The sequence below is a fragment of the Pipistrellus kuhlii genome, unplaced genomic scaffold (genome assembly GCF_014108245.1).
Source record: "Pipistrellus kuhlii isolate mPipKuh1 unplaced genomic scaffold, mPipKuh1.p scaffold_m20_p_32, whole genome shotgun sequence".
Classification (NCBI taxonomy): Eukaryota; Metazoa; Chordata; class Mammalia; order Chiroptera; family Vespertilionidae; genus Pipistrellus; species Pipistrellus kuhlii.
Genome location: NW_023425532.1, coordinates 583,485 through 596,297, shown reverse-complemented (window position 1 = coordinate 596,297; position 12,813 = coordinate 583,485). Strand labels below are relative to the sequence as shown.

The 12,813-nt window shown below is 39.1% G+C and overlaps 1 protein-coding gene across 1 annotated transcript in view; it reads right to left on the bottom strand.

The window, feature by feature from the left end:
* Nucleotides 1-12,813, bottom strand: part of DGKK (diacylglycerol kinase kappa) — a 140,231-nt gene that overhangs the window by 40,421 nt on the left and 86,997 nt on the right. The window contains exons 9-12 of the mRNA XM_036460448.2: nt 11,000-11,183; nt 10,189-10,297; nt 1,302-1,441; nt 358-439 (exon numbers count right to left, since the gene is read on the bottom strand). Of these exons, the coding sequence (XP_036316341.1) occupies nt 358-439; nt 1,302-1,441; nt 10,189-10,297; nt 11,000-11,183 (515 nt within the window). The remainder of the gene's footprint in view (nt 1-357; nt 440-1,301; nt 1,442-10,188; nt 10,298-10,999; nt 11,184-12,813) is intronic.

The window sequence follows — 12,813 nt, the reverse complement described above, 5'->3', positions numbered from 1 at the left end:
ACTAATTAATAAATGTTTTCTACCACTGCAACTATTAGTTCTATGACAGCATGGACTGTTATTCTTCTTTAACAACTAGCATATAAAAACAGCTGCTAGAACAGTATCTCACACTTCATAATTAATTCATAGTTTCCATACCTATTTTGAGTGGAAAATGAGTACTAGTAAATGGCTGAATGAATTATGCCCACAGTATCTATCACCATTTTTTGTAAATAGTTGCATGTCCCTAATTTTCAATGATCTCATTCTCATCAAGCTCATAGAAAATACAATAACTTCTCTCTGGGTTTTGCCTATTATTTCACTGTGCAATAAAGATATTGGCCTGAAATACAGCTGGGTAGTACTTACCTCAAATCGGGGTATATCCATTTCAACTTGCCCTCTTAGCAACGGGGTTTGTCTGGGAGTCTCACGAATCATTACACTCCATCTGAAATGAAGTTCAAAGACAGACAGACAGATATTTAGGACTCTGTTTCATCACAGGCAGATATTTATGTGTTTATGTGTTGGGGAGAGATGTAGGGGATGCCCAAGCTATCTCAGGTCACTTGACATCAAGATATACCACAAGGTAGGGGGGTCCTCATGGCTTCTCTAGAACACTGTGATGGAAGGAATTCCATCATAGTGTCTCAGAAAGCAGTGCTTCTTAACCAGAGGTAAATATCAAGATCACCCGAAGTGCTTTTATAAAATACCTATATCAGACCCTATTCAAGACCAACTGAACAAGAATCTTTGTGATAGGCCCTGGCTTAGTATCTTGAGAAAGCACCCAGGATATCCTCAGGGGAAATCATATATCAAATACTATGCCCCAGCATAGAAAGCCTTTCTTATCAGAAGATAAGATGGCAATACTCTATATTCAGTAAAGCATAGACAGTTTAGGCTAATTGTGTATGAACTCTCATTTTTTAAAGTTTCTTTGATAACTTAATGAAAGTGTAAAATAGTTTCTATACTATTCTAGAATAGAGAGATGGATACTTCCCCATGAAAAACAATGTGCTTACATAGCTATACAATTTAAAGAAGGTTCACAGAACCCTTGAAATTTACCCACAGGGATATTTCTTTAGGATATTTTGAGTTGATGAAGGGCTTCAGTGATGTTTGAAGGATACATAGTAGGCCATAGTTTCCTAATAGCCAAGCCCTCTACCTCCCAAACTGAGGACATAAAGGCTCTATGAGGGAGATGAAAGCATTCCTGATTGAAGTGATGTAACGAAATAACTAGTGTACAACTGGAAAAGGCACAATAGCCTGATCTTTCAGCCACTCACCTGTCTAGAATCCTCACACTGGCCTGTTCCACTCTGTTGAGGATGTCCAGAGGTGACTTGTTTTTGTTCCAGAACGCACCCCAGCCTAGGACACGGGCCAGATCATTGCCGGTTCCAAGCGGGATGACTGCCAGCTGACACTGCAAAAACAAAACCAGGTACCCTTTTCAGACAGAACTATGAAGAGCACCCATAAAAGAACACAGAAGCCACTCTTTGGGAAAGACTGTGGCAATAAGGGATTTATGATTTGGGGAATTATGTTAGGAAGATGTTTGAAATTGAGTGAAAATTTCCCAAAGGGGTTGAACCCCACTCTTGGCCATACAGAGCCTACTCGGTAAAGGGAAAAGTTGATGGAATATGCCAAATATGTATAGCTATGTTTATAAAAGAAAAATATAGTCACAGATTTCTATTTAGGCTGAGCAAAAGACATAAGGTGTCTTAAGAGACAAAGCTACGGGATTCAGAAGAGCAGAGTGTTGCTTAGGGAAAAGGGGGGAGAGGTAGAGGAAAGTTTCTGCTACTCTTGAGACTCAAGGAAGAAAATGGAAGAAATTAGGAGCTGAACATTGCCTGAGGCCACTTCTTTTTTATTTGTTCTCCTCCCCTTCAAATCTTCATTTTGGTTCATTGTTTTCCTGTTAACTCCCTCATTTCTCTATCCATAGGTAGACAACCAGAAAATGATCTAGATTCGTGGTCGGCAAACTGCGGCTCATGAGCGACATGCGCCTCTTTGGCCCCTTGAGTGTGGCTCTTCCACAAAATACCACAGCCTGGGCGAGTCTATTTTGAAGAATTGGCATTAGAAGAAGTTTAAATTTAAAAAATGTGGAGCACTTTGTTACCTGCATGGAAAGAGGGAGCAGTCTCATCTCCCTGCCAGTTGACTGCTGCTTCCTAATAGCACACAGCCATCCCAGAAAGATCCCTTCTCTAAACACTTGGGTGACTACTTCTCTTGCAGCTGACTCAGGAATTGAGATGAGTTGTCTGTGGATCCTAAATGAGTCTGGAGATGCTGAAGAGGTTGCCATAAACCTTGACTAGCAAGAAGCAGCTTTCTTTATAGAATCATGGGCCTTCCTTCTGACCGGTTCAGGGATTAAGAGAACAAGATAGGCTAGTAGTACTCAATATTAAAAATCAAGAACTAGAGGGCGGAGCTTGAAGATGGCGACCGAACAGATGGACTTGTTCTGACTCCGTTCCCAAAACAGATAAAGGCAGAGTCTGAGTAGCTCAGGGAATGTTGATTAACAGCTAAAGGGTAGCAAATATCTCTAGGAAAGTAAGGAAGGGTCTGCTGGACAGGATTTCCTGACCAAGCGGCCAGCACTGCCGACTTTTCCCGGAGCGGCCTCGGCGCGAAGGCTGCACCACCCTACCAGGAAAGGAGGAGCATCTCTGAGGCCTGGAAAACCCACAGGGGAGGAGTCCATCGAGCACCTGTGACGCCCCAATCGACGCAAACGCATGGATTCAACGGAGTTCAGCGGCTACCCACGGAAAGGTCAGAGTTTGCGGGGATAGCCTGAGGGTTCTGGCGGCACAGGCAGCGGTAGTCCCGGAGCTCCCTCGAGGCCCCGCCCCCAGAGCGGCCCAGGAGCGCTACGGCCCCGCCTATATTGTAGCCCCAGAGCACCACGAGGCCCCGCCCCCAGTGCGGCCCCGGAGCGCCGTGGCAGCTGCACCAGAGCTGTGCCCAAAGAAGGCCACAGCGAGAAACCTGTCTGGCAACACCCAGTCCGGGGTTTGGCGTAATCATCCCCAGAAGCGGGACTTTTTCTAAAACGCCAGGGGGACACGGGACAGATTGTTAAGAATCGCGGCTGTCCCGCTAAGGGCGGAACACCTGGACACCTCGGCGCCTGATCCCCTTCACCCCCTTGCGTCTGAATACTAGGGAAGGACTGCACAGTTGGGCATATCCGGGAAATCGCAGGGGGAAATTGCCTTCCTGGAAACAAGGGATAGGAGCCAGAGGAGATAGTCTGGGAGCCAGCTGGCACTCTGCCAGCTAGAACCATAGAGAAAGAAGGCCAGAGCAACCAAAAGACTGGGAGGTCAAACCGGTAACAATGACACCTAAGGGCTGAATTACAAACTGCCTTTTTTTTCTTTCTTTCTTTCTTTCTTTCTTTCTTTCTTTCTTTCTTTCTTTCTTTTTCTTTTTCTTTTAATTAATCAAAAATAAATGGACACAAATAACTAAGAGATAGCCTACCTAAAATTAAGGACTACCTTATAAAACTGAGGTGCAGTGGAATGCTGGGAACTACAAGATTCTCTGGTCCGAGAATCAGGTGTGCCAAATACAACAACAGAGGAAGTGAATGACCACTACTGGACATTTTTATGCTAATTTTACTATTCTTTATTTTACTTTCATTTTTTACATATTTTATTTAATTTTCATTTTTTACATCTTTTACTTAAGAAACGAATTTTTTTCTTTTTTCCTTACTTGATTTTACCTTTTCAATTATTACATTTTTCAATCTCTATCATCACTATTACTACTGCTATTTTGCAGTTTGTTTGTTTTTTTCTTTTCCTCTCCAGTACCATTTTAGTTCTTCTTTATTTTACATTGGGAGTAACCTTCATTCTATTTTAATCTCTACTATAGCATCATTCAACCGTATCTCAACTCAACCTTTACACCATCACTCTCTTACTAAACTTTAACCTTTTAGTCTCCAGTTTATCCTATCCCTTTCCTGCTTTAGTTTTTCCTCTATTCTTTCTGTGTACCCCCTGCTAAAGCTCTCACTATACTTATAGACCTAAATTCCAACCCCTGATCCAAGTGTATAAATACCAATCTCTGCAATATATTAACTAGTTAAAAAAAAACAAAACTGTTCTACTTTCTATCCTTTTCTCATGGTTTGTGTAAAGGTTGATTATTGTGAATTTTTATGCTTTTTAGTGAAATTGTTATGCTTATTCCTGTGTTGTTATTGATGATTTGTATTTTTTAAACAAAAAAATCCTCTGTTTTTGTTTGTTTCTTTTACTTCTGTATATCATAGCCTTACTTAATAATAGTGGATATTGTAGTTTGTATTAACCTCCAAGTATTGTTACTCGCATTGGCTGGCCTCAGTGGTTGTTCTATGGCAATTTTTCTCCACATATATATATCAATAGTTTGTTTCCCATCTCTCTTTTAGTTTGCTCTCTCTCTCTCTCTCTCTCTCTTTTCTTTTTTTCCCTGCTTTCCACCTTCATTTTGTCATTACTTTTTTCTTCTTTGACTATCTCTTTATCCATCTTTTTTTATTTACTTATTTATTTTTTTTATTATTTTTTTTATTTTTTAAATTTTTCCTTTATTTTTACCTTCCTTCCTTCTCTCCTATCCCCTAATTTGCCATTCTCTAGTGGTCACCTTTATTAGAGGTTATTAATATTGTAAATACATTCCTGTTAAGTGCCTCCTGTGTGGTACCTGGTAGTGTTGTATTTTGCACCTTTAAATCAACGCAAGAGAAGGAACACCACATAACCAGACATCCTGAAAAGAGATACCATGGAAAGACAAAAAAATACCCTGCACATGAAAGAAAAGCAGGCATCACCAGAAAAGGAAGTAAATGAGTCAGAGGCAAGCAGCCTACCAGAGCAAGAGTTCAGAATAATGATCATAGGTTGGCTAAAAAGAATGGAAGAGAAATTTGACAATAACCAAGAAGAAATGAGGAAGAACCATGAGGAAGTAAAGAAGAGCCATGAGGAATTGAAGAAGAACCAAGAGGAACTGAAGAAGAACCAAGAAGAAATGAAAAATGACATCACGACCGTGAAGAACTCAATAGAATGCATCAAGAGTAGACTAGATGAAGCAGAGGACCGCATCAGTGAGCTAGAAGACAAGATGGAAAAAAATACCCAAATAGAGCAGCTTCTAGAAAAAAAGATTAAAAAGCAGAGGAGAGCCTACAGGAGCTTTGGGACAATACAAAACAAAATAATATTCGAATAATAGGGGTTCCAGAAGGAAAGGAAACTGAGGTAGATGTGGAAAAAGTATTTCAAGAAATAATGACAGAAAACTTTCCTGAGATAGAGAAGAAAAAACCCACACAAATCCAAGATGCTCGCAGAGTCCCAAGCAAAATGAATCCCAGAAGACAGACGCCAAGGCACATTATAATTAAAGTGGCAAACAACAACGACAAAGTAAGAATCTTAAAAGCAGCCAGAGAGAGACAGGAAGTTACATACAAAGGAACCCCCATCAGACTAGCAACTGATTTCTCAACAGAAACATATCAGGCCAGAAGGGAATGGGATGAAATATACAAAGTCATGCAAAGGAAGGGTCTGAATCCAAGAATACTGTACCCAGCAAGGCTATCAATCAAAATTGAAGGGGAAATCAGGAGTTTCACAGACAAAAAAAAGACTGAAGGAATTTATCTCCACCAAACCAGCAATGCAAGAAATGCTAAAGGGTCTACTGTAAAAATAAAGAAATAGGAAGTGAAGAAGGAACACAGGTATAGAATAAAAATGGCGTCAAATGAGTATCTATCAATAATAACCTTAAATGTAAATGGATTAAATGCTCCAATCAAAAGACATAGGGTGTCAGACTGGATAAGAAAACAAGACCCATACATCTGTTGTCTACAAGAAACCCACCTCAGAAAAAAAGATGCACACAGATTGAGGGTGAAGGGATGGAAAAAAGTTTTCCAGGCAAATGGAAATGAAAAAAAAGCTGGGGTAGCAATACTTACATCTGACAAATTAGATCTCAGAGTGAAGGACATAACAAGAGATAATGAAGGCCACTTCATAATACTAAAGGGAACAATCCAACAAGAAGAAATAACCCTGGTAAATATATATGCACCCAATACAGGAGCACCCAAATACATAAAAAAACTGCTGGAGGACATTAAGGGAGAGATTAATAGCAATATAATCATAGTGGGAGATTTTAATACCCCACTGTCACCCTTCGACAAATCATCTAAACAAAAAATCAGCAAAGAAATATCAATCCTAAACGACTCACTAGACCAGATGGAATTAATTGACATCTTCAGAACATTCTACCCCAAAGCCACAGAATATACATTCTTCTCAAGTGCACATGGGACATTCTCAAAGATAGACCACATTTTGGGACATAGGCAAAGTCTTTTCAAATTCAAGAAGATAGAAATCATATCAAGCATCTTCTCAGATCATAATGGCATAAAACTGGAAATTAACTACAATAAAAATAATCCAAAGAAATCAAACACATGGAGACTAAACAACATGCTATTAAACAAGGACTGGTTTACCAGAGAAATCAAGGAAGAAATTAAAAACATCCTGGAAACAAATGACAATGAAAACACAACAATCCAAAATCTATGGAACACAGGAAAAGCAGTTTTGAGAGGGAAGTTCATATCCTTACAAGCCTTATTGCAAAAAACTAGAAAAAATGGTAACAGATGATCTAACTCTACAACTCAAAGAGTTAGAAAAAGAGCAACAAAAAAAGCCCAGTGTAAGCAGAAGGAAGGAAATAACAAAAATCAGAGCACAGATAAATGACATAGAGACCAAAGAAACAATACATAAGATCAACAAAACCAAGAGCTGGTTCTTTGAAAGGATAAACAAGATAGATGGACCTCTAGCCAGGCTAACCAAGAAACAAAGAGAGAGGACCCAAATAAACAAAATCAGAAATGAAAGAGGTGAAATAACAACAGACCCCACCGAAATACAACGGATTGTTACAAAATACTATGAACAACTCTATTCCAACAAACTGAACAACCTGGAGGAAATGGACATATTCCTAGAAAAATACAAACTGCCAAAACTCAATCAGGAAGAATCTAAAAATCTCAATAGACCAGTGACGTGGGAAGAAATTGAAACAGTCATCCAAAAGCTTCCAGCAAACAAAAGCCCAGGGCCAGATGGCTTCACAGGAGAGTTTTACCAAACATTCAAGGAAGAACTAAAACCTATCCTCCTCAGGCTATTCCAAAAAATCCAAGAGGAAGGAACACTTCCAAACTCCTTCTATGAAGCCAGCATCACCCTAATACCAAAACCAGACAAAGACAACTCAATGAAAGAGAATTATAGGCCAATATCCCTCATGAACATAGATGCCAAAATCCTCAACAAAATTCTAGCAAATCGACTCCAGAAGAACATCACAAAGATCATACACCACAACCAAGTAGGATTTATTTCAGGAATGCAAGGATGGTACAATATCCGCAAATCAATAAACGTGATACATCACATAAACAAATTGAAAGATAAAAATCATATAGTCATATCAATTGATGCAGAAAAAAGCATTCGATAAAATCCAACACCCTTTTCTGATAAAAACTCTTAACAAGGTGGGAGTACAAGGATCATACCTCAACATAATAAAAGCTATATATGATAAACCCACAGCCAACATTATACTCAATGGGCAAAAACTAAAACCATTCCCTCTAAGAACAGGAACAAGACAGGGATGCCCACTCTCGCCACTCCTGTTTGACATAGTACTGGAAGTACTAGCCATTGCAATTAGACAAGAGGAGGAAATAAAAGGCATCCAAATTGGAAAAGAAGAAGTAAAGTTATCCTTATTTGCAGACGACATGATATTGTACATAAAAAACCCAAAAGACTCCATTAAAAAACTAATTGACTTAATAAATGAATTTGGCAATGTAGCAGGATACAAAATTAATGCCAAGAAATTCATGGCATTTCTATACACCAACAGTGAAACTGCAGAAACAGAGACTAAAAAAGCAATTCCATTTACCATCACACCAAAAAAATTAAGATACCTAGGAATAAATTTAACTAAGGAAGTAAAGGACCTATTTGCGGAAAACTACACGACACTGAAAAAAGAGATAGAGGAAGATGTAAGGAGATGGAAGAACATACCATGTTCATGGATTGGTAGAATCAACATCATCAAAATGTCCATACTTCCTAAAGCAATCTATAGGTTCAATGCACTCCCCATTAAAATACCAACGACATATTTCACTGTCCTAGAAAGAACTCTCCAGAAGTTCATTTGGAACAATAAAAGACCCCGAATAGCCACAGCAATCCTGAGAAAGAAGAGTAAAGTAGGAGGGATCTCAATACCAGTCTTCAAACTATATTACAAAGCCACTGTTCTCAAAACAGCCTGGTACTGGCACAAGAACAGACATATAGATCAATGGAATCGAATCGAGAACCCAGATATCAACCCAAATCACTATGCTCAGTTAATATTTGACAAAGGAGGCACGAATATACAATGGAGTCAAGACAGTTTCTTCAATAAATGGTGTTGGGAAAATTGGACAGACACTTGCAAAAGAATGAAACTAGATCACCAACTTACACCATTCACAAAAATAAACTCAAAATGGATACAGGACTTAAACATCAGAGGGGAAACCATAAAAATACTAGAAGCATCCACAGGCAGCAAAATCTCAGATGTATGCCAAAAGAACTTCACTGATACTACCCCTAGGGCAATGAAAGCTAAAGAGAAAATAAACAAATGGGACTACATCAAAATATTGATAAAAAGCTTTTTTACGGCAAAAGAAACCATCAACAAAACAACAAGAAAGCCCACTGTGTGGGAGAACATATTTGCAAATGATACCACTGATAAAGGTTTAATCTCCAACATCTACAAACAGCTTATACAACTAAATAAAAGGAAGATGAATAATCCAATTAAAAAATGGGCAATGGACCTAAATAGAACATTTTCAAAAGAAGACAGAGGGAAGGCCAAAGGGCACATGAAAACATGCTCAAAGTCACTAATTGTCCGAGAGATGCAAATCAAAACAACAATGCGGTACCATCTCACACCTGTCAGAATGGCCAACATCAACAAGTCAACAAACGACAAGTGTTGGCGAGGTTGCAGAGAAAAAGGAACCCTCGTGCACTGCTGGTGGGAATGCAGACTGGTGCAACCACTGTGGAGAACAGTGTGGAGTTTCCTCAAAAAACTGAAAATGGAACTCCCATTTGACCCACTAATCCCACTTCTAGGAATATATCCCAAGAAACTAGAAACACCAATCAGAAAGGATATATGCACCCCTATGTTCATAGCAGCACAATCTACAATAGCCAGAATTTGGAAACAGCCTAGGTGCCCGTCAGCAGATCATTGGATCCAAAAACTATGGTACATCTACACAATGGAATACTATGCTGCCATAAAAAGAAGGAATTCTCATCATTTGCAGCAACCTGGATGGAATTGGAGAACATCATGCTGAGTGAAATAAGCCAATCAATGAAAGAGAAACACCACATGACCTCACTCATTTGTGGATGATAAAGAACATTATAAACTGATGAACCAAAGGATAGATATAGAGACAGTATATCAACAAGTAGACTGTCAAATTACAGCGGGAGGGGGAGGAAGATCTGGCAGAGATAATAGATCAATCGAAGGACTTTTATACATGCATATAAGTACAACCAATGGACACAAAACTCTGGGGAGGGAGGGGATTTGTGGGAGGGAAGGAGGGGGGCAAAAAAAAATCAATAAAATATATTAAAAAAATAAAATAAAAACCAAGAACTAAAAAAAAAAAAAAAAAAAAAAAAAAAATGTGGCTCTCAGAAGAAATGTCAATCATTGTACTGTTGATATTTGCCTCTGTTGACTAATGAGTTTGCCGACCACTGCTCTAGGTGAGCAGGCTTAGTTTGGAAATCTACCAGTCAGGCTACGTATGAAACCAATGGGAAACATGTATTTTACAGACAGGGAGAGTGAAGACTAAGGACTTTTTGGAATGAGAAGCTTCACACCCCAGTCTTCCTAGCAATGGGTAAACTGAGTCAGCTAGAGACTCACCCTTTCATGCAATCCTAAGGCATCAATCAGAGATAAGACCCAGCTCACACTGCCATCTCCACCACAAACGACAATGCGAAAGCGAACAAAGTTCTTGAACATGGACAGCCTGGAATAAAAAGGAGAAAAGGGAAACATTTAATGGACTGTTGGGTTTTACAACTCTTTCCTATAATGTTTCCTACAAAGGGCCCAAGGACTGTTTCTTCTTTACCCTGCTAACAAGCTACATCTTTCTTTCCCTTAACCACTATCTCTATGCTTTCCTAAAGTTACAGGCAATGCTCCCATAGGCAGTCCTGAAATCAGGCCTTGCCTTAACCCATACTAATCCTATGCCAAACCTTGCTCTAGAAGCTACTAGTAACCTAGCTAAGTCTATCTGCTGAGGTCCAAGAAGAGTGTCTCACATGGTGGCCAATGGGCTCACTGAAGCCAGAGCTGAATAGCCAGATAGTCCTCAAATAAAAAAGGCCTGTAGTAGAGATATAACTTTGGCCCCATTGGAGCGGGAAGGGATGAATGACAGGAAAGATGGACAGCAATATCCATTTGCCTCCTTTGAGGTAAGGACACAGTTTTGCTTCTTTTAACCAGAAAAGGTGGAGCAAATCTGAGAGCAGGATATGGACTTGAAAGGATTCCTCCAAAATACCAGTCAACCCCAAATACTCTGGAATTATGTGTCTGTGTCCTGACTTCAGAAAATAGGTATTTCCTGCCCAGATACTAAAACTAATTCCAGGAAGCCTAGCCTACTCTAGAATGTGTAAAAGGCAAAGCCCCACTATATCCCTTATGCCATACTTACCCGGCTTCAGGTCCACCCTTCGACAGGTCAAACACTTGAGATGGATTCAGGTATTGCTTAAATTTTCTGAGGAAGATTACTCCTTGATGATCGCCACTTTTCGAGTTGATGAAGATGAGAAGGGGGCATGAACAGGCTGATGACCAATCAAGATTCCAGAAGTCTGAAGATACTTCTAACTGGCCTGATAGAAAGAGAAAAAGAAGAAAAAGAGAACAGGGTTATTGAAATGGAAACAAGATATAACTTAATATAACTTAATATTAAATTTTGCAAACACTTTTTAAAAAGAGTTTTCTTGATATACAATGTATATACAAAATTTAAACAAAAGGCAATATGTTAACACAATAGTAGTTAAAACATTAATACATTTATTTAAAAAATATGTATTGTGGGCATTCTCTGTGCTCGTCCTTGTTATATTCTGAGAATACAGTGGAAAACAAGATAGCAAAAGTGGAACTTGTATTCTACTGGAGGTAGACAGATCATAACACATAAATATAAAAAAATAATGTGATATGAAGTAAACTAAGTAGAAAAAGGGAATGGAGACTGGAAGGGGTGTTGTTTTAGACAGGTGGTCAAGGATAGCTTTCCTGCGGAGGTAACATATGAGATGGGACTTGCATAAAGTGAAGAAGTGAGCAATGCATATATCTGGAAGAAGATATTTTTTGGTGGGTGGGGATGAAAAATAAGTGCTAAGACCCAGAGAAGAGAGACTGAAGTGTCTGACGACCAGTGAAGAGAATAGCATGCCTGATGTTGAGTGAGTAAGGGGGAGGGCAGCAGAAGATGAGGTCAAAGAAGTAATAAGGGCCAGATATAATGGGTAGGATCAACATCATTAAAATGTCCATACTTCCCAAAGCAATCTATAGATTCAATGCAATCCCCATTAAAATACCAATGTCAAATTACAGCGGGGAGGATAGGAAGATATGGGGGAGATAAGAGATCAACCGAAGGACTTGTATGCATGCATATAAGCAAAACCAATGGATGAAAAACTCTGGGGGAGGGGAAGGGCATGTGTGGGCGTGGGGGGGCAATGGAAAGATATGTACACATATAATACCTTAATAAAAAAAGAAAAGAAATGAAATACCAATGGCATATTTCACAGACCTACAACAAACTCTCCAAAAATTCACATGGGCTAAAAAAGACCCTGAATAGCCACAGCAATCATGAGAAAGAACAAACTTGTAGGGATCACAATACAAGATATCAAGCTGTATTATAAGGCCACTGTTTTCAAAACTGCCTGGTACTGGCACAAGAACAGACATATAGACCAATGGAACAGATTGGAGAACCCAGAGATCAACACAAGCCATTATGCTCAATTAATATTTGACGAAGGAAGAGCATACAGTGGCATCAAAACAGTTTCTTCAATAAATGGTGTTGGAAAAATTGGACAGATACATGCAAAAAATGAAACTAGACCACCAAATTACACCATACACAAAAATAAACTCAAAATGGATAAAGGACTTAAGCATAAGGCAGGAAACCATAAAAATCTTAGAAGAATCCACAGGCAGCAAAACATCAGACATATGTCATAGCAATATCTTTACTGCCACAGCTCCTAGGGCAATGGAGACTAAGGAAAAAATGAACAAATGGGATTACATAAAAATAAAAAGCTTCTGCATAGCAAAAGAAACCATAAACAAAACAACAGGAAAACCCACTGCATAGGAGAACATATTTGCCAATGTTATATCCGAGAAGGGCCCAATCTCCAACATTTTCATGGAACTCATACAACTTAACAAAAGGAAGATAAACAACCCAAT